At 36.0% G+C, this 22,889-nt stretch overlaps 1 protein-coding gene across 8 annotated transcripts in view; it reads left to right on the top strand.

Moving 5' to 3' along the window:
- Positions 1–22,889, top strand: part of USH2A (usherin) — a 379,012-nt gene that overhangs the window by 160,151 nt on the left and 195,972 nt on the right. For all 8 annotated transcript variants that reach the window (XM_027681679.1, XM_027681684.1, XM_027681681.1 and 5 more), the window contains 2 exons: positions 6,162–6,275; positions 8,615–8,776. In XM_027681679.1, the coding sequence (XP_027537480.1) occupies positions 6,162–6,275; positions 8,615–8,776 (276 nt within the window). The remainder of the gene's footprint in view (positions 1–6,161; positions 6,276–8,614; positions 8,777–22,889) is intronic.

Here is a 22,889-nt window from a genome sequence, read left to right as displayed (position 1 = left end):
CTAATGCAACATCGGATAGCCGATAGACCTGTCTTTGCCCATTAGGTTTCTGTGAGTTGTCAGGTGGTGCTTGAGCTCCTAATGACTCTAAGTCGGAGTGGCAGAATGTAGGTTCCCATCTCCTTTCATTTAGCTGGCTTTAGCAGACTAGTGGCATATTTTTCAATATATGAATTTTAAAACATAAATTATATTAGTATTCTACAATATTAAGATTCAAACTTGATTGAGTTTAGACCTAAATGAATCTTGTTTACAGTCCAATGCTGTTTTATAAATTTATTCATACAAAATGTAAATTGTCTGATTAAATAAACCTGAACATTTTATCAAAATCACATCAACTCTTAGCTACATACCAATACTTTTATTAATAAAAAGAAGTCAATGTTTTAATGTTTGTCAGGAGAGAAGGGATAATTAATATGTTTTTATAGACATACTCAAAAAAGTTTGCAAAAAGGTGGACAGTATTTCTTTCTCTCTCTGCAAACTTTTAAAATTAAACAAATTACAGAAAATGAGCATTACCAGTTGTTTGAAATGATCAAGGGTAACATAGTGGTAGATATTACAGAATCAATACTCTGTTGAGCCTAGGTTTTTTGCAAATTGAAGCAGCTAGAGAGTTGCTCTGTGTTATTGGGAATGTAACAGGTTTCTTTCAACCACTGCAACCTGAATTGCATCTTCAAAACCAGTGGAGCTTGTACATGGTTTGTTATGAAATATTTCTGTTGGGGAAAAGAAGGGTCTTTCAAGCCACCTAAATCCAATAACTAAAGTAAACTTTTTTTTTTGTTCTTATAAGCCAAAGAGTAGGAATAGGTGTCCTCATGTTCAATAGTCCTTCAACGTTTTATGACTCATACTATACTTAGTTAGAAGATGCTTTAAAAATGCAGATGTATGCGACAGATTGATGTGCACAGGCTTTCAGTTCAGAAATGCGTATGTAGAAGACACATGTACTTAAACAGTTTTTGCTACAATCTGTCAAAAACAAAGTCAGTTGAGGACTTCCTTTTCTGATCAGTGGACTGTGATTAAGTGTACTGTGGCAATGATGCATCTCGACACACAAGTGACTGTGTTAGACAGATGCTGTATGACCTCAGGCATTCAAGTTAGCTAAATAGTCTCGAGGTATGGGGAGGGGAGATTTGGTAATTTTTGTTTCTAAAGCTTAAACAAAAATTAAGGTGAATCTAAGGGTCAAGTGTTGTTTCAATTGTAATAGGTGTATTTCAAAATAGTTCCTTATGAAATAGAGTGTTAGGGAGTCAACAATGAAAAAATCTGGCAAAGAAAAGTCCTTTTGGCAACAAAATGCACTCAACTTGTGAAACAAATGTGTGATAAGCTTTGTTTGGAATCTTAATATTCAGTAGCAAAGCTGAGTTTTCAGGCTGCATATGAAAGTAATGCCTGGTTATGATTATAATTAGCTAAATTTACCTCTAAAAAAAATTAGAACTAGCCTTGCAAAATAGTCCTCTTCAACCATGTTAGCTGAGCAAAATTTTTATGGAAGTGAGGAAGCAAACTTTAGTATTTGTGTTACATCTGTAAGATTAAATAGCTTTTTTTGTGTGAGTTGTCTGTGTAGGTGAGTGGTTTTGTTTTTATGGGAAGACTTCATCAGGAAATATATTTTGAAAACCTCACCTCAATTTATATTTTTTTATAACTAATCCATTATGCAGAGTAAAAGCTCTATAAGTTGCAATAAGCAAGTGTGTCTTTTTATCTCTGAAGACCTGGTGGAGTTTTGAAGCAACTTCATGAAACAGTAGGGTGACAGATTGGAACAGTGAAGCAGCTGCTTTCATAAAACTGGATGAAGAAATTGCTATAATACTGTAATTGCCTTTGATTCTATTTTTCAGTTTTTCTGAACAGAATATTAGCCCTCATACTTGAGTGGTGAACAGTTTATTTTTTTTGTTGATGAGAAGCACTACTTTTCCACTCAAAATCTGCCAGGATGCTGTGGAATATGGCTGTGTTGCCTAAATATATGAGACTTCCCTTTTAGAGGTTCTGAACAAAAGAAATGTCTATTTTATGGAGAAGTGAAGGAAAGAAGCTGGATATTTAATCTTCTTATATGCTGTATGCATTAGGATGATGAATGGAGTGGATATAAAGATGCAACTCACTCTGACTAGTCCATGCACCCATTTTTGACCCCTTTTCTACTGTCCATAGCAATGTTCTTGTCTCTTATCTGCTAGAATGAACCTAGCGTTTTCTCTCTGACACAACTCTAAACCTCAACTTTCAATATTGCAAATAATTAAAGACCATTTAAATAAAAGTATAGAGAATTAAATACTAGTTTTGCATATAAAGTGGGCTTAATGTTCTAGGTGTGATTCCAGATCACTCTTTTAGACTGTTAACTTTACATTCATATTTAACAAATGACATTATTCAGTTTCATGGGGTCACTGTGTCAAAATGTCTGTGTTAGAACTTTAATTTATTTCCAAAGGTTCTTTGGGCAGATAGGATGGTGTGTTAGAATGATTTAGTGTCTCCACTTTCCCATGTGGATTTTAAGGCTTTGAACGTAGCCTATGATGTAAATTTTGAGACTAGGTGGATTCAGCTGCTCTGTGGTGGCAGACTGAATGAATGGGACTCATATCCCAAATGTGTGAGGTTGACCCTCATCTTAAATATTGATGATGTCTCTAATTCTATCTCCTGACCAAAGTGACAATTTATCTGCCTCTCTCCTGTTAACTTGAATAGAAGACATGCAATTGTGGCCAAATTTTGCTTTGTTAGCATCCCATCTTGGAAAGCCCGATGGATTCTTATCAGATCAACAATTATTGGGTATAGACAAGAGGTGCCAGTCAGGGAGCGTGATAATTGAGAAGTTGGGGTAAGTTTTTTAAAGCTGTCAGCTGACTTCATTGGATCATAGGCTATTTTTTACTGCAAAATTTATTTTGCTGTGCTATAAATTAATTCACGTGTATCAGTGATGATCTTTGCTGTGGGACTGCTGACTTCGTATTTTAACGTAGTCAGGCGCTGAGTGTAAATTTCACTGACTGACTGAAAGTGCAGAGGAAATGAGTGGGTAATGAGAGCAGAGCAGCCAGTTCTTTAATTGAATTAAAAGCCGGGTGACACCAATGCAGACACCTGTCCAATTACAGACAGGCCAAGGTGTTTACCATTGCTGTACAAGCGATTTGAAGATGACAGAAATCTTTCCGCCCACAGATTAACATAATGAAGGAGAACAGATTACAGTGGATGCTGGCCAAACAGATAGGATGGCAGCTGAGAAAAAAGTAGTTTGCTGAAGTATGTAAATAAAATCTGTGCACTTTCTATTGCCTACCTATGCAGCACATCTGTTTCTTTGTTGAAAGAAAATAGGGCAAGAGTACATGTGAAGGAAAAACATTGATTAGGAAACAAACAAATAATTTTTTAATTTGCTGCCTCTGCTGAATGAATTTTTAAACATGAAACTCCTTTTGCAAAAGGGTTTCTTTACTTGTTTGGGGGTTTTGTGGGTTTTATTTTTTTTCTTTTTGCAAATTGTCACTGCCTTTTGCAAACCTGCCTGTGCACTCTCTTCTGCTGCAGGTGCTTTATATGAAACCTTTCTATTTTGTCAAAAGTAAACAAAACAACCCAATCCCAACCTTCTACAGATATGGGCATCTTTCTGGATATGTCCTACTGCAACTCTCAGTGCCTGAAGCCATTGGTGACCCTACAGAATGTCTTCTATCAGAAAATGCAAGGGGCATTAATTCACTGCTTTATAAGAAAAGAATGCTACAAGTGCTAAATGTACAAATAAAACTAAATTGCTTCCTAAAGCACAGCAGAGTGAGTAGAGAGGTGGCATATACACTGTACTATGCTCCTCTTGACTGAGAACTTGCAAATGTCACAGTTAGAGTATTTGGTTTCTGCTTCTGTTTATTTGCAGGAGGTAATTCCAGTTGTGCCTTTTATAGTTTCCTGTGTTTAACCCTCTATGATCTGGAAATAAGTCTTATGTAAAAAAAGATATTTTTTTAACTAATGGAATTTCTGTGATGAAGAATTAGTGTAGATTCCAGTACTTCCAATATTTTACAGGGATAGTAATGCCTAAAGGGGGCATATAAGAAAGCTGGAAAGGGACTTCTTGCAAAGGTGTGTAGTGAAAAGACAAGGGGTAATGGCTTTAAACTAAAAAAGGGCAGGTTTAGATTAGCTATTGGGAAGAAGTTCTTTACTGTGGGTTTGGTGAGGCAGTGGAACAGATTGTCCAGAGAAGTTGTGGATGCTCCGTCTCTGGAAGTGTTCAAGGCCAGGTTGGATGGGGCTCTGAGAAACCTGGTCTAGTGGAAAGTGTCCCTGCCTATGGAGGGGGGTTGGAACTAGATGATCTTTAAGGTCCCTTCCACCCCAAACCATTCTATGAAAACATTGTTATTTCCTATTTTCGGCTTTTTGATGGCTCTTAAAAATATCTACCTTCCATCACAGGAAGACTACAGGGACATTTGCTTAGGTGGTGGCTGACACAGTGTTCTTTTCCTTTCCTGTCACATTTACTTTGGATAGTAAGATGTCAGTACAGCTTTCTGCTGTTAACTGGGGATTTGCAAAATCAAAGCTATAACCAGAGCAAGCAGATGCTGATCAGCTAGTTTTAGTTTAACATTACTCTGAAGTATAAGTGATTACTTCTGAATATTTCTTCATGTGTATGAGTGGAACTGCACCTCAGAAAATTCAAATAGAAAGATAATTACAATGCCAGCCTTTGAAGTTTTTTGATTGATTGCAAGAAAAAGCACAAACATTACTAATTCAGTGAAAGCTAGTCTCATATTTTCCATGTGAACACACCTATTAGTAAACAGAATATAAACCTTTACAGTCTTTGTTCTACTCAGAAAAAAATGTATTTATTCTGTAACTGTTAACTTCCAACATCAAATTCTCCAGGCCCTTTTTATGATTATAAAGGGCTTATGTGGGGAAAAAAGATTTTTTTTTTAATGATATGCAAAGTTATGTTGCATTCTGTGTAGTAACCCAATGACAAGTAGTAATAAGGACTAATTTTGTCTACTTGTTCATGTACATATTATGCTGGGAGTTCTTTGAGGTACTGGGGTTTTTTAAGCTGCTTTCAAAATGCAGTGTTGGACAGTTTTGAAAGGACACATTTTGCTGAAATTTTATTTTTTTTAATGAAAATCCACATTGATTTTACTAGAGAGCTGTGAGAGTTGAGGTGAGAACATGGTTTGAAATAAAACTTGACACGAATTGGCCTTCTTTTAATTACTACTGCATTTATATTTCTTATTACTTTATTGTTGGACCTATTGTTGGACCTGTTTGAAATGAGAGCTGCTGATGTTTCTGAAAATGATGGTAAACCAATTTTTTCCCCTCATAATTCTTCTGTATATTGATGTTCAAAATATTGTTTAAGTTCCTGAAGTGGTAAGCAGTGGTTTATTGTATTTGCTATGACAAGGAGCTGATTGATATGTGGGAATCTAGTAACTTTTCTTCACTAGTATAAGCAGGACCTAAAATAGCAGAAGGTTGCCGATCTTTTTTTCTTGTAAACCCTTGGGTACAGTGTCACCTGAATTATGTTACTGTAGTAGTATAGCAAATGTATGGTCTGAAGTAGTGGAAGATAAGTGGAATGTTTCATACAAAAAAGATTTCAATTTATGGATGAATAGGGGCAACGTTGGAGAGGAAGTATTGAAAAAAATTTGTTCTGGGAGACATTGAAAATTCCTTGGAAAAACAAAATGAATAACTGAAAAAACTTTGTGTGACAGGGACTAAGAAAAGAACTACTTTATTATCATTGTTACATTAAAATATACACCTCAGTTTTGAAGCAGTGTCTGTTACAGTAGCATAATTTAAGAAACTTAGCTGCATCTTTAGTATTTAAAATGGAATAAAATACCATATACTCCTAATTTATTTTGCAAAATTTAAGTCATGGATGATAGGAATGAAACCTTGAAATAATTTTCCTTTTCCACCTGTGACAGTGGAAGCCTGTAACAGAAGACTTTATGTTACTTCTGTCCATGCATGCATATAATCAGTCTGTACAATGTACATGCACAACACCTTGCTTTCTTGTGTTGCAGGCATATTGACAGGCTTGGATCCCTTCACAAACTATGCTGTAACCCTAACTGCTTGCACTTTGGCTGGCTGTACTGAGAGCTTGCATGCATTGAACATCTCCACTCCACAAGAAGGTAAAGTAATTTCAAAGGTCTTGACTTCCACATTTCAGTCATGAATAATAAAACAGGAGAAGAGCTAAACGCTGCAAAGCCATTTGCTGGAAAACCCCAACCTAATTTGATGACAAAGTGCATTGCCAGACCGTAATTGCTCCATTTTTTGGGGGGGTGCGAAAATGAATCAAACTCCATACCCTTTAATGACATGCATCTTTAATAGCTGTAATGCAGATTAATGGGCTTTTTAATTGCTGTTACATTGTTCATGCAAGAGCCTTGTCATTAATATGAAGCATCTGAAAGATTAATGAAAGCTTCCTCATTTTACTATGGCTCAGAAGTAAATCTAGAGACAGTCTGACTAAAAAGAATTGATTGTATGGCACAGTATGAAATTGAGAATCAAATGGTTGATTTCCATGGTTTCTTTTAACCGCTAAACACCATCAATAGGCAACAATTATTTCAGTGTGATGAAACCACCAAATGCCGATTGAGTTATTTATTAATTGTTGTTCAGATTTTCCCTTTTTTTTTCTAAACACTTTCACAGGTTGTTGTGCTCAAACTAAAAGGTTATGAGTATAAATTAATGCTTCCTATGCTTACATTAGGAACAAACCAGGAAGAAAGAAAAAATACATTCAGTTCTGACTTTAGAGACTAAGCTGATAAGTAATACACATCAATTACGGATGCTCCGAAAATATCAGTGACATATCTAACTTCATTCTCAATTAAACATGAAGTCCACATCTCCTGTTTCTATCCTAAAGCCATGTTAATCCAGTTAAAATAATCAGTTACTCCAAATCTACACCAGTAGAATAATGAAGACTTTGACACGTATTTATTGGACAGTAGTTAATCTTCCATGATGCAGAATAGTTTTCAAAATTCCCTCCCTCCCACAGTTCTTTGTTTTATCTTCTCATGTAAACTAGGTAATAATACAGTACCAGTAAAGCAAATAAAATTTTGGCATGAAGTCATGTGAATTATAGCCGTAATAATTAAAAGAATGCTGGCGTGTTGAATTGCTGCCAAAGCAGGTAGCCATGCAAGGTATTGTCTTGACGAGGGCAGTACTGAAGATTGCAGTCTAACATTGCTAGAACAGAGTTCTGTTGTGACCATGTTAACAACTGCCAGCAGCACCAATCAAATCAGAATCCAATTATTGCCTCTTGGATGTTCAAAATAAACTGAGATTGTCTGGTGGCATTCTCCATGAAAAGGTGCAGCCTCTGACAACCAAATAGTTATTGAACCCTGTGATGTAAACATGAAATACAGTATTTACATATTTCTTTCTGCTGTGACATAGTAATTAAAAATAAATTGTTTATGTCTTATTTTATCAGCTTAGTGAATAAAGCAGGAATCCTTATGTGTCCTATTGGAAAGGTTTAGGCAAGAGTAGATTTTTTTCTTTTTCTTTCCCCTGCCCCCACCCCCCCAGAGATCAAATAAAGCCATGGGGAACATGTGTTTTATCTCTCAGAAGAATTGAACAAAAAGTCAATGTGTGGAATTTCTATTTTTGGATGCTCTTGTTGCATGCTCTTAGTAACAATAAATTGGCGATACAGAAGACCGACACCATATCACGCCCTCCAGCTATCCCTGTTTCCCTGTTGAAACATTCATTACTTTATATTGTTTTCACATTGCCAGCCACTGCTAGTTATTGTTTTAAATTGCTAGCACAGAGCTTGTAAATTACAAGATATTTCTCCCAGACTATGGCCCGAGCTCTGCTCTCCTTACGATATTCAGTGGGATTCCTTGTGCTTCTAATATATAACTCATTGGAACAGTGAAAGAACTCGACTTTTAAATTATTATGCATTGCCAACTTCCAGTATATTATATGTATAAAATCTACATTAAACAAACATTACTAAGTGTATTGAATTATGAAAAGTTTGAAATAAGGGGTAGTGCCTAAGAACACATTGCCTGCATCTGTGATTGGAATGATCCCTTTGTAATTAGGAATAAAAAGCATGAAGGAATAGAAAATAATTTGTATTAAAAAAAGGACTGCACTAAAATCATGTACCTCTCACCTTGCTCAGTGTTATCAAGCTGGAAAGATAAAATTATAGAAGCATTATTATTCTCCTAAACCCAAGGAGTATACCATCATCTTTCATAGAAGTTTCTGTTTGGCTAGGAATCTTCACATAAAATAGAAGGCTTCTCAAAATGCTGGTATGTTGCAGACATAAAATCTCTTCTGAAATTTCAGCTTTACCAAAAACCATTCTGGTAGTAGCTTCTCACCTAAATTCTTTATTATCTGTGGAAAGACAATATAATATAACGTTATACATTTTTTTCACCAGCCCCTGAAGATGTACAATCACCTACAGCAATATCCTTTCCCACATTCCTGCTGATGAGTTGGAATCCACCCAAAACACCAAACGGTATTATTACACAGTATACTTTATATATGAATGGAATACCAGTTTACTCTGGAAATGGAACTAAATATGTTGTAAAAGGTGAGTTCTCTACTAGTTTGCATGTATAATGTGTACCTCATAGTTGCTATGAATAATTGTATGATTAACCTCTTCTTATTTCAGAGGAAAAGAAAAATAATTCTAAAATTGACTGGATGCACTTTAAACCCTGATGGTTTTATTTTTTTAAAGAATCTTTCATAGAACTCCTTGTTGGGACTCACAGAAATTAACACCACCATGGATGGTATAGCTAAACCTTGTGCTGTATTGTCCTCTTTCACAGGATTCGAGTAATATATTTAATGGTTTTATAACATTTTGATCTCATACCACCTAGCTCTCTAAGCAAGTAAACTGCAAGCTGTTGAAGACAAGTTATTATGTACAGGTTTAATAGTTTTTCTTCCTGTCTTTCTTAGAATTCTTAATGAGAGGGACACTGCATTGCTTACCTGAATAGTCCATGTTTAATTAATTTATTGAACATATAAACTAATAATCTGTTTTCTTCTAATATTAATTATGCTGTGTGCCAATAGCCAGGTTATATCAGGATTCTTAAACTATTACATAGAAGCTAAATGCCTGTTGTTTGGCAGTACAGTGAAGCGTGGTAATCTGTCTTCCTATTTTAATGTAATTGGTGTAGTTTAATGAAGTATCCAAATTATTTGTTCAGACATTATCCAAACAACAAACAAAATTAATAAAAAGCTCAAGATATGGAGCTAGAAGTATCATAGTACAGCATAAGCACTATTCTGGACCCATCAGAATTTGTATATGTTAATAGGTACAAGTAAAAATAACACATTTAATATTGGACAACTCAGGGGGAAAGGGTACCAAGACCCTACTTTCTTTGTAATGTAAGGCCTTAAAATTCAAAGCCATTTCTGCATCTTGAGTTAGTATAAAACATATTTAAAAATTCATATAGTTCAAATTTCTTTGCTTTGCACAGGCCATAAGCTACTGGTGTGGTGGGTCAGTTTTGACACTGAAAAATGAATCCAGTTAGAGAACCTCCTGAAGGCTGTTGATGATCGCTATAATAAATAGTGCACACTTTAAGTCAAACTTTTTCATTCTGTATTCAAAGGTAATGGATTTTTCGTAACCATAGTAACCTTAGTGTATTTCTGGATAAATACATGAGGTATATACATTCTGGTTTTATTTTTGAATATAAACTACCACATTATGTATTACTAATAATATGAAAAATAGGATATAGGTTAGCATAATGACAGCTCAAACAAGTGTGCATTTTTCTTCTGCAAAAAAATAAATATTTATCAAAAGTGCAGGTTCAATTAATTTCTCCCCCATCTCCCCAGTTTTCTGGTATTCTCACAGTGCCATTTATCTTTTTTTTTGCAAGATTTCCATGAATCCCTCATTGCGATATCATAGCACCATTCTTAAAAATTTTGAAGTGAAAGTAGTTGTGCTTCCGATCTTATTAAAATCATTACTGAAAGCTCGTCACAGGTAGTTTTACCAGTATATTCATCTGCAACCTGGTTGTAAACGGGCAAGCAATGTAAAATATTTGAGGAAGTGTTCACCATAATGTATTTTGGTTGGTTGGTTTTAGGTTCATGTCTGATTGTAGTCTGAATTATAGCCAAAATGATGCTTATTGATAGTAACTTTAAGGGTCAGGACTTGATTCATCATGTTCCACCTCTAAATCGTGAGTGATATGTCAGAATACATTCAGCTGAAGTAGTCAAAGGAAGTCTCATCTGGTTCGTAAGCTTTCTAGAGAAGCTCTTTTCTTTCCATTTAGAAATTATTTATTTATTTATTTATTTATTCTAGAATTTTTTCTATTTTTATATTGAGCATTTCATGACTTTGATTTCAATTAATTTTTAGGCAGACATAGATGTCAGGAGAAGAGAAAATCTTACGTATTCAAGAGAGAAGGCAGATGAATCAGATTGTGTTACTGTATGCAGTACAACACAGGAGGCGCTCTTGCCCATCCTTATGAACATGGTGTGGAGATCAGTCTGTTTACTTTGGAACCATTTTATTTAGCTGCCAGTTTCTCACTCCGCTTCAGGGAGAAGTGGCAATGTAAGCCAGCAGGCTGGGATTTGGGTCACTAGAAATCCCAGTCCTTTTGAATCAGGTTTATTCAAGATCTTGCTTAGATCTGTATATATCTTTAATTTTACTTTATTTTTGCTTCCTTGCAGAGCCCAATATTTTCTGTTTTTTGGGCTAGATTTAAAAGAGTTACAACATAATATTTTCTCCCCCTCCCCCTCATTAGAGTCTTACAGTGAAAAGTTGCAGCTTTTGGCTTTCAAGTGTTATACAGGTCTTGACCTTTTCCATATAATTATCCTTTTCTTTTCAGCACTTATGCTAGTGTTGTTGGTGACTTATTGCCTCGACATAATATGTTACTGACCCTAAACAGAGAAACAAAGTTCATTGTCTCTGACATCTGTTTCCTATTTATTAACTAAAATTATTTTCCTAATTTACTGACTATATGACTTAGTTCCTGACCAGTAGTTTATACCAGAAAGTCATAGATTCTCTCTGTGTTTTGAAGTACTGTATCTGTTGAAACGTGATGGGTCTTTAAACTTTTGTTTTTAAGAAGACAGCTAAAAATTTGTACTTTGCTGACTTTCATTTCAGACCATGGAAAGTGCAATCAGTTTAGGCCCGTACTAATTAATCCATAACTTGAGGAGGGATATGTTTTCTCAATACCATAATTGCACATATATTGTTAGCTTAATTTCTGATCTTGGCAGTTGTTGAGGGCTTGAAATACTCATTGATTTTCATGGAAATTCGAGGGTTTGTTTCCTCTAGGGGCTGAGCTGTAATTAAAAAGGAAACCCTTTAAAAGCACATATGGCAAATGTACACTTTACCACATTGAAAAGGGAGACCCATTAGGCATCCATCATCCATTAGTGCCTTTAAATATTTTCTCCATATTAACAAATTCAGTTTCTGTGTTGTGAGTAATAAACCACTGAAATGAAGCCAGCCCCTCTACCACAAAACCTGTGTTAACTGTCTGTCTCTGATTTTTCTGCTTCCCACCTTTATGCATTTGCTTTATGTGGTATATGTTCTACTTCCTCATGCAATCTGGGTTGTATTTCACATCCTATGTTCCACTGAAAGCCTAATATCTCCAAGGGACAAGCGAAGAGGAAATAGTCCGGGATCCTAGGTGAAACTTAAGCTGTGTGAATCCATGCCCCTGTATTCATGCTTTCATTTCCTCTGTGTGTGAGTGCAGAAGCTCCTATAAGCAAAACCAACATCTACAGCTCAGGAGAGTAGTTGCAATAGGGTTCTGCTCCCCAAACCTGCATACCTTGCTCTTCTGTAGATGACCAGCAGCTGTGAGGAGATAGAGGAGCTTGTACAGTTATCTTAAGAGCTCTGAGCTTAAACATAATGATCTTAAAAAGGCTTTTGATTTTAGGAAAATTTGAGTTGATTTTTCCTGTGGAGAGGAAAATATTCTTCTCATTGAACCAAACACTCACAGACAAAACTGAACCTTCTACTTTGAAATGTGGAGCTTTCTTCATGTAATTATTTAAACAGTATTTTTAATTTTATGCAAGGCATTCCTTCTTGTTTTTTCTTAAATTAGTCTCAAAAATTTCTTACCTGCCTCAGACAAAAGAGCCAATGGAGTGGGTTTTATCCTAAGAAGTATTCAACTACAGTGGCCTGAGCTGATGGTGCCAATACCACCAGCAGAAAAGTGGTCTAATAAATGCAGAATGTTATGGCATAAGCAGAGACAGTGATGCTTAGATGTGACCCAAGTGCCAAGTTTTATTTTGGTGGAAACCTTATTGTTGTGAAGAAACTTCAGAACAAAAGAGTAAAACAAAATACTCCCTTCTTCTTAAATGCTGAGGATTTGATGGGCTAAGAAAAGCTGTTAATTGCTTAACATGTTTACAAAGGGAAATGACTAGATAAGACACTTTAGAAAACAAAAAAACCAAGAAGTATGAATCTATCCTTGCACTGAGCTTGGCATTAAGGATGTACGTCTGCATTTGCTGCAGCAGTTGGTACTTGACAATGTTAACAAATTGTGTTCATATAATTTTCCTAGCAGAATCTAATGGTTCTCATCATGAATCTTTAAAAGGAAGATGTTCTTATTAAGACTCGGCTATATGAAACTTATTTTTCTCTGCCAACCTGAAAGAAGTGTTTCCAGTTTTTCAGGAAAGAGATCCTGTCAACTATATTACAAGGACAGATCCTCAGCTGAGTTAAACAAGAATAGAGTTATCCTAAATTACATGCCCAAGAGTTTATAAAAAAAATGTGACAGAGTACTTTGTACCAGGTTTCTGGATAAAATATTAAGTAGAGCCTTGGTAAATGTGAGGAAGAGCTGTCTCACAAGTTTTTTCTGAGAGCATGAACTAACCTTTGGCTTATTCAAATTGTTATTTGACCTGAGTGTGGAAAGGCTGATCCTACAAAACCAGGTTAGAACGGGAGCCTTGTTTTAGCGTGAGGAAGAGACAGATGTTTGACATCTGTTCAATCAGGGCTTAACATATCTGAACTTAAAAAAATGGGAGAATCCCAATTTAGTACCTGTATTTTTTTATGATGCACTAACCCAGAAGTGATTGTAGTACACACTATGCACAGCCATGTGCAATTACTACATTTTACTGAAAAATTAGCGTTTTTTTGTCCTTTTTATCCCTATGAATAGTACTGCTTGTTTTAAATGATAGATGATGGCAATAAAAGCAAAATCCATCATAATATCAGTATTGTACTAATTGCCAAGTGAAACAATTTGAGCAAGAAAATCCACGAAATTGTACATAGAAGATAATTTCAATAAGATGTATTACTGCTAGAAGCTGAACCACTGAGAAGAAAATCCTTATTATGTTAGGTTTAAGATGTAGTTCTTGTGGTTACTTTTCATACAGTTTTCAGCTATAGCAATGTTTAAAACCGACAATTTCCATCCTTAAGGATTTGCATTCCTTTGTTTTTAGTCCTACTCAAAGATGACAGGCAGCTTTTGCCTTAAAGGACAAACAATAGAAAAATTCTGTAGTCCTCTGGTATGAGTTTATTTCCCATCTTCCAGGTTGCAGTGAAATACATATCAATAACAAATGTACCCAGTCTGTTCTTTCACTAGAGTGTTTTGGAAAGAGTTGTTTGCTATTCAATAAAATGTTAGTGCTAGATTTGTGTATATTATAACCTTGAATGTCACAATTGCTCATTTTTTTGTGAAGCAGAGACTTCTTTAGCACCATGATGAGCAATAAACACTAGTCTTCACCTCTTCCCAGAGAAGTTATTGGAATCTATATGAAATGTCTTGCCTGTGACCCAATAAGACATGCCCCAGTGTCTCACTCTTATTTTAGGGACTTGCAGTAGTGTGCAACAGTGTTAGACCAACCCCTTATATCTGGTTTAGCAACATCTCCAGCTGATAAGTCATACAGGAAGTACCATGTTTTCTAGGATGTCATATGAAGAATGCCTGCTGCTTCAGGCTTTATTCTGGCCTGAGTGTGCATTTAAGTGAACATCTATTGGTGCACCTGGCACTAGAGGGCAGGGTACACCAGTCTTACAGGAGAAGCTGCCCTCTAAAAGTTCTAGGCATGTAAGAAAGCACATTTGATACACCTGAGCTGGCAACCCCGACATTGCCAGTGACTGGTACTGTCATAATTAATTCCAAAGATCCAGAATGCAGATTCAGCAGGCACAAAACCAAAGGGCAAATGGGCTGTCTGAGCCTGGTGTTCCTGTATTTCAGCTTCAGACAGAAAGATCTGGTGCACTCATTGGGCTTAATAATACAGATCTAGGGAATTTAGAAGGGAGGGGGCCAGTGTAAGGGTAAAAGCATTATGTTTATTTGTAGCAGCTCTGTTGTATCATTTTCTATTGCAGTGCATTAGTGCAGTGTTAAATAAAATCTGCTTATTTAAAATCCTTTTAAATAGTGTTTAAATATTTCCTGCTGATACAATCTGCTAAAGTAGTTATCCTTGCTGCAGATTTCAGTTAACCTTGTCGCAGATATTAAGCCTGAAGCTACACAGACTTTTAGGGACCTTGATTATAGAGCAAAACCTAATGGTGTCATTATAAAACCACAGCTGGACAAGCTTCTGGAGTCCTTGTCCTTTGATCAGATTTGGGTAACACAGCAAGCCAGGAGAGAACTCACGCTAACCCTGCTGGAATTGCTGAGCTCTCAGGTTGCTTGAGTACCACTTCCTAAAAATTAAAATGCAACACATGTTATAAAGTGAGAGCAATTGGTACCTTGCAATCTTTCATATGTACCAAAGAGAACTGGAGCAAAATAGCTTCTCCAGAGCTAATAGCTGTAGAACAGGAGAGTATTTTTTTTCTCTCCTTTCCCTTCTCGCATATAAGAATTATTTTGACTGTGGGCTCTGTTTTTTTAAACAACAAGAAGAAAAACATTGATTTCCAGGCTTGTCTAAATTCCATGACAAGAAACAAAACCACTAAAATCACTAAAAAAATGTAAAACACCCAGATTATTTTGTCCTGTGATATTACTCCAAAACTATTTGTCAGAATTAGACATATGTAGGCTTTTTGTCCTATATTTTCTCCTTTACAGTTATGTAGATTGGTTAGCAGACTTAAAGATTCTGAGATTTCTTCAAAAGACAGTGGTCTACTGAGGAAGACAGATTTACATCAAGAGTTCATTGAATTCAATTTGTAAAATGTGAATTTACAATTTTACAGCCTTACAGCCTTTTTTTTAATCAACCAGCAGAGCTTACTGTCCATGCATTATTGTCTTGCAGGTGGTCTCCACTGGCATGTAGATTTGTAGGTCTTCTCCAAGACATCCACTCTGCAGTTAGATAGCAGCAAAGTCTTATTTTGCCATTTTCTGAGATCAGTTTGTTGTAATGTTGCCTGTGTGAACCTTTCTTGGGTAAACTGGCTGAATCTTGTCTACCTTGCTCTTGGATCTTTTGAAGTGTGTAACCTGTCTATCTGCATTTTGTCTTTCATCAGGAAGAACTTCATATAAAGTGATATAGTTTCTCTTTGTGAGCTGTTGTGTTTGTTAGTAAACATTGAGAGATCTCCTAAGATTTCTAAGAACTAGGATATGCTTTCTTGGCCATGTTGAGCTCACAGCCTGAAATACTTTTTGTGGGATCTTATTTTCAGCAGTATACCTGGTAATTGTGGTTTGCCTGAAGCTAGTAAGGCAAATGGTGCATTCTGTTCTGGTTTTAATTTTGCTGACAAAACAGACAAGATTTCATTCAGTCACACCTTTGTTAACATCAGAAACTGTGCAAGGTTTTATGTTCAAATTATAAGTAATATATTTATGGATCAAGAAAAGCATCTTCCCTTTTCTAAAGGATTTTTTTTTTTGCCAGGATCATTTTGAGATACTTGGTAAATGATTTATGCTTACTTTCAGGATATGCTGGACTCAGGCAGATAGAGATATGACACCTCTTGCATAGATGGACTAAGGCTAAACCTGCTGCTTGAGTTTGAATCTCTTGGTATCCTGAAGACATACCTCACATAGCTCTAACTTAGTAGGCTTTGATAGAGTGGGGCTGCCTTCTTGATATTGCCAGCTGTATAATGAAGCTTCTCTCTAAGTTTTTCCTTGTGCTCTGGAAAACACACTCATATTTCTGCTTACTAATTTAGGAACATTTGGTCTCCCAAACTGCTAAACACTTAATGTATATTTAATTTAAAATAGATATTTTATTCCATGCTGCTATAACAAATAGTGTTGATTTATCAGCTGTGATGATGTTTTGACAGAGCAGTACACGAGTTTCTCTTTGGCTAATGCTAGACACAGACCCTCCTCTCTATACCCGATATGTCCGAACATTCCTTTAACAGTTGTGGAATATTGATAAGTAGTGACAGTGTAACCCCACAGTAACACCACAGTAGTACTTCTAGAGGGTTCCTAACCAGGGCTTCTCCTTTCCCTTGGTTTATTAAAAATGTGGCCATGAGGGCGTTCAGTCATTACTGACATATGTTCAGCATTTTATTTATTCAAAAAAACAAAACTGTAACGAGACAAATTTATGGAAAGTGGAATCTTTTAATTTTGCATGTGTTTTAGACTTGTGATTTCAATAAATCTGAGAAACTTCCTTACAACTTGCATTTCTAAAATACTTCACCAAGTAACATAAGTCCAGAATTTCCTTTAGTATTTTTCATCTTTCACAAGTCTTATGTGTGAACAATACAAGACTGAGTGTTACAAGGTCATAAAATAGTTGGATATAAGTTTGATTTTAAAAATATTTGATGGTTTGTATGACTGGAGGAGTATTTCTGTATTTTCAAAATCTGTTTCCCCATCCTCCTAAGTTATGTGGAAGCATAGATCTTGTCCCAGAGAGCATGAAAGGCATTCTAGGATACTTCCTTTCCTGTTGAATCACTGCCAGAAATCTAAACTAGGCTTCTACACTGTTTACGTAAAGCTTAATAGACTTTTAGTCAGTACTGAACTCCGTCATGCTTTTCACTAGTCGTCCATGAAATATTGTCTTTTTATGACAATCTGTTTCTGATTGAAACCTTTTCCTAAATTGTTGTTGGGCTTTGAAAGGTGATGGAGTTTTATAATTTTTCTTCCTTTGTTTTCTGATCTTAAGATGAATGCAAAGTAAACATTGGTATTGTTTTAGTGATGGCTGCTTTGGACATACCATGTTCCTTGATTACCCAGGTACATTTGAGTCACATTTACAGTCTGCATATCTCAATTTTTTTTTTTGATGTCTGGTTATCTTTAGGGCTACATAAAGTTGTTCAGAGGTGACAAGAGAATCTGGCTTATTAAGAGACTCTGGGTCCTCATTGCTTACCTATTCAGGAGCATTGACTAGACTAGATGAGTTCATACAAAGGATGCATAAGTGAATTTTTCAGTCTATTCTAGGAGAAATGTTGAGAATAAAGGAAATTATCAATAATGAAAAGTAACCAATGTTGATAAAGTATGTTGATAGCATCCTTTTGAAAACTGAACTTTAACATTGGAGCTATTTATCACTTCAGCAATTTCATTTTTATTTGTTTTCTGATAAAGGAACAAAAATTTAATCCAATTGGCAAGAATTTTTAAATGTTCTCATGAGCTGGCTTCCTAGCCTTTTCAACAGCTCAAGGGTAAGTTAGATTAAAAGTATTACTTTCATTTCAACTAATATGTTTTGATTTTTTTTATTTATTAAATCTTGGGATTTAATACCATTGTTGCAATGTCACATAACAGTTTTTAAGCTGTTAAATTGTAGTAGGAATTAAAATACATGCACAATTTAAGTCTTCCTCATAAGTTTGCAGGCAGAGAAAAAGTACATAGAAAGTTTGTCAACGAAAACTCAAAATCAAGTGAGATACACTGAAGAAATAAAAAGATTAAATAAATAAGTAAATGATACCATAAAAAAAGAGGTACAAGTCTTAGCTTAACTATGAAAAGAAGTTATGTGGCAAAGATTGAGGCAAAATAAACAAATGTTAGTTAGAACTAGAAAATAATTTAAAATATTTGCATGCAGGACAAAGGAAAATCCAGGTAGAAAAATAGACTAAGTTCAAAACAATTCAGAAAAATTAGAAGGTAACTTCTTCACCAAAGAGCCTGTCCCTAGTGGCGCTTCTTTGGGATGTATATGAATCAACATTGTGGTGCCTCAGCCTGAGAACCAAAAAATATTAAAGCACCTAGACTTAAATTATCACCAGGTAACAGAGTTCTTCTTAGAGGTAGAACTGCTGTGGAGGAAAGCCATAGGTTCAGCAAAATCTGTGACCTTTGTGTGCTATCATAAAAATTCTGGTCACGAACAGGTTTTTAGAGGCTTCAGCAGAGAAGCTGAAGATGTGAATGGACACAGAGATTAGTGTATTTCCCCAGGAGGTCCAGCTAGAGGAGCAATATGTCATGTTAACTGTGAATCGTGGAATCAGAGAATTATAAAATGGCCTGGGTTGGAAGGGACCTTAAAGATCATCTGTTTCCAACCCCTCTGCCCTGGACAGGGACACCTTCGACTAGACCAGGTTTCTCAAAGCCCCATCCAACCTGTCCTTGAACATTTCCAGGGATGAGCATCCACAAGTTCTCTGGGCAGTCTGTTCCAGTGCCTCACCACCCTCATAGTAAAGAATTTTTTCCTAATATCTGATCTAAACCTACTCTCCTTCAGTTTGAAGCCATTCCCCCTTGTCCTGTCATTACATGCTCTTGTAAAAAGTCCCTCTCCATCTTTCTTGTAGTTTCCCTTCAGGTACTGGAAGGCCTCAATTAGGTCACCCTGAAGTCTTCTCTTTTCCAGGCTGGACAATCCCAGTTCTCTTAGCCTCTCCTTGTAGGAAAGGTGCTCCATCCCTCTAATCAACTTGGTAGCCCTCCTTTGGTAGCACTCCAACCTATCTATGTTCTTCCTGTGCTGAGAAGTTTCAGTTGCAAGTCCTGTGTTCTCTTAGTCGTGTCCCTGAATATCACAAGAAAATTCATAAAGATGACACCAATAATGTGACATAAAGCAGACACATACCCAGCAATGACTACTAATATAGTGTCTGTTGCTTTTCTGCAAGAAAGAAGTAGTGATTATAAAACCTAAACAGTGTAGCTGGAAAAAAAAATAAAATAAAAATTTGTGAATCAGTGGGACTGAACAATATGCTATGTTCTACATAGACAAGACTGGGGGGAAGAGGGTTGGGGTGAAATACGAAAGCTTCTTAAGGGTTTGCCACTTGTGAATTATGCATCTCACTCGCACTAGTAGGCGTAAATGCATAATTCTAATCTGTTCTTATTACTTATTTATAGCATGCAGTAGAACGTAAATTCTATGCCTCCTTTGTAGAGACTTACCATGCTAGTTAAGATATGCAGATATTTCAGAGAGCCTACATAGACAACTTTCTTGGCATAGCATTCTGTTGCCAATTAAAGGGCATAAACTTCAAACAATAAATTTAGCCGGCTCTCCCCCCACCATTTACAGGAGGAATATGAACATGATGTAAGAAATAAGGTATAGGATCAACAGATAATAAGAAGAGCATTCATCTTGAAATAAACTACTCTGCATTATTATTATTTATGATAGTTACTAGTATTAATAAACTACACGTCGGATAGAGGAAAAGCCTGCAACAACCACTGAATTTATGAGAGTGGGGACAGATGCATGCTCTTTCTGTTATATCGCTGGCACTGATCGATTTGTATTTTTCCCTGATGATGGTTTATGCCATTATAACTGTTTGGTGGCTCCTTACTATTGACTTATGGTTACAAAGCACTTCACAAACGAGAACAAGGCTCTGGACATTATATCCTAATCTGCACATCCTATAGATACACCATAATACAGAGCAGCTGACTGCACCACCTGTGATCTGTGTACCCACAAACGTGATTTATTCTGGTAATCCCAGTTTAATGCATCACATCAGATTGTGGCAGTTATGTTATCTGATGACATTACTGACACTACATGACATAACTGAGTAGTGCAACATGTCAAGTTGACAAAAACTTTGGGCTTTTCATTGTTTTGGTTTTGTTTTTGCATGTGTTTTTGAAGATAAGTATAAAGTGAGAAAACTTAAAAAAACCCAAACAAACAAACAAACCCCTCCCCCTCAAAAAAAAACAAAACAAAACAACGAAAAAGACCAAAAAAATGGGGGATGGAATCCAAATAATTTTCCCCAATCACACATTGACCATATTAATGACTCCACAGCTGGGGCTGATTGTTCTGGTACGGAAAGAGGAGAGCAGGTAGAAGTACAGTATATTTTACTATGCTGCTAATTCCGTGGTCAGCTGAAAATTAGCTCAGCTTTTGTAGTCTTGCAACAGATTTAACTTGCTGTAAATTGTTTTGTTTAGGATCAGTGCTCAGAAGCTGAGTCCTCCCACTATCCTTGTTCCAGCACTACAGTAATGTTTTGGCAAAACCCTTTATCCTCTGACTATAATTCAGATATACAGAGCTGTTCTGGTCCTGGGAAGGTGATAGTATCTCTTCTACAGAAACTATTAAATCACATGATGCCTTGCCTGGATGGTGAGAGTTGTTCTCTAATCATCCTGCATGCCTGGTACTATACAAAATGATGGAACAAGTTATCCACAATGGATGTAAAATCCAGATATTGCTAAATAAAGCTCATAACCTATAAATCACTAATTTAATCAACCTGTAGTTGATGGCAGTTCAAAGAGCCCTTGTCATAGTTTTCTTGTTTAGGTTCCAATTTCTGGTCTGATTGTGCTGTATCAAGCTTCTGCTTGTTTGATGGATTACTTTTTGTTGAATATTTTGTTCATTAAAACAATTGTTTTGGGGTTAAAATGGTATTTTGTGATTTATTATGCATATTGAATTCTAATAAGAAAAATCTAGTAGTAACATTGTTTGATTTTTGTCAAAGAAAATATTTCTTTTTGAAATTAATTTCGTTAATCTCATCCCTCTTTTTCTTTCCTTAGTGGGAAAATTTAAAAAATAAAATACAGTGTTGAAGAGTTCTACATTGTCTCAGATACAAAGAGAGAAGTATAGAAATCTCGCAGGACTGTTCTACAGATTTGCAAATTACAGTGATGCTTATAAAAATAATTTTAAAAACATGATGTTGATACTTAATGTCTCTCCCCCTGAATTTGATTTATGAAGATAAGCCTGAAACTTCTTGTCAGCAGCAGTAGGTGTTCCATGATTTTGGGTGGGGTGATTTTCTCTGAAAATTCCAATTTTTAAATTACTGCATGTCCTTTTTCCCACCCCCACTGCATTATTGAAAGGGAATTCCTGGGAACAGAGCATCCTAATTGCTTTTCTATGTAGCACTTACTATCTTATACCCCTGTATGATGTGTCATCTTCTTTGTTTCCTTTTCTCAGGTTGTTTTTGCAGCCTCTCTTCCTAAGAGAGTGTTTGTAAGCCTGTGCTATCTCACTGCTGTTTTCCAGACAGACTTTATTTCTGCACTCTGTAATATATGCTATTCCAGATGAGACCACACTGTTGATTTATATAAAATGGATAGTAATAGTTGCTGTATTACTTACCATACGTTTGTATATAACTTCATATCTTACTGGCTTCTCTTGCCACAGCTTCACATTCATATGTGTTCTTCAGTGGGTTGTAAAAGTGACAGTCTGGCACCTCTTGAGGCCTGATACAATTACTTCAGCACCAAATGTTAGGTAGATCTGAATTTTGTTTCTCCCACTGCTGCAAGATTGGAATTACTTGGGATGTACTTCTGCTGGTGAGCCAAAGGGTCCTTGGTCATACTAATGTGAATCCAGAGTAGTTCCAGTTTTATAGAAGCAGGTATCTGAGATTCAAATTTGCAATGTATTTACCTGGTGCATATATATTTTCCGGTTGTGAATATAAAGCTGAAGTAATACAGAGGTAAAATGTTTAAAATGCTTTTTTTTCCTTTTATACTTTTTGGGCTAAACATTGACTAAGACATCATGGTTCTTATGATGTATACTAACAACTCCCCTCTATTGAAGCTGATAGAAATACAGTGACTGGATTGGAAGCATTAATGAATGGAAATTTTCATTTAACTCTTAGAATAGGGCTGCTTCATTCCATATGATGTGTAAAGCAATGAGAAAGAGAAAAGTAAAACTAAGATAGTGATACTGACCACAATTACTTCTCTTTGTGTCCCTGGTAAAAATTAATGTGCTCTGTCCTCTTTCTGCTTTCTCTCCCTCTGACCTTCAAACTCACTTTATTTGTCCAACTGTTATAATTGAAGTAAACTAGGGAGACAATGAGTGGTTTTAATTCTAGTAAGCAAAGATATAACTTGGAAGTTCATTAGGCTCATTTGATGATGACTATTCGCACTGACTGACTGCTTTTTGTTGTTTTGGCAGCAAGAGAAACATTTGAAAAAACCTCTGTATTTTTCTAATGGTGACTAATGATGATGAGTCAGGGGACAATGTGTTGGGGCATAATGGGAAGGAGGTTTCCAAGGAGCACTGTGATTCTTCTGTGGTCAGTGACATGA

This window comes from Neopelma chrysocephalum, unplaced genomic scaffold (genome assembly GCF_003984885.1).
Source record: "Neopelma chrysocephalum unplaced genomic scaffold, ASM398488v2 Primary Assembly neopelma1_61b, whole genome shotgun sequence".
Taxonomy (NCBI): domain Eukaryota; kingdom Metazoa; phylum Chordata; class Aves; order Passeriformes; family Pipridae; genus Neopelma; species Neopelma chrysocephalum.
This window is presented reverse-complemented; position numbering and strand designations above follow the sequence as displayed.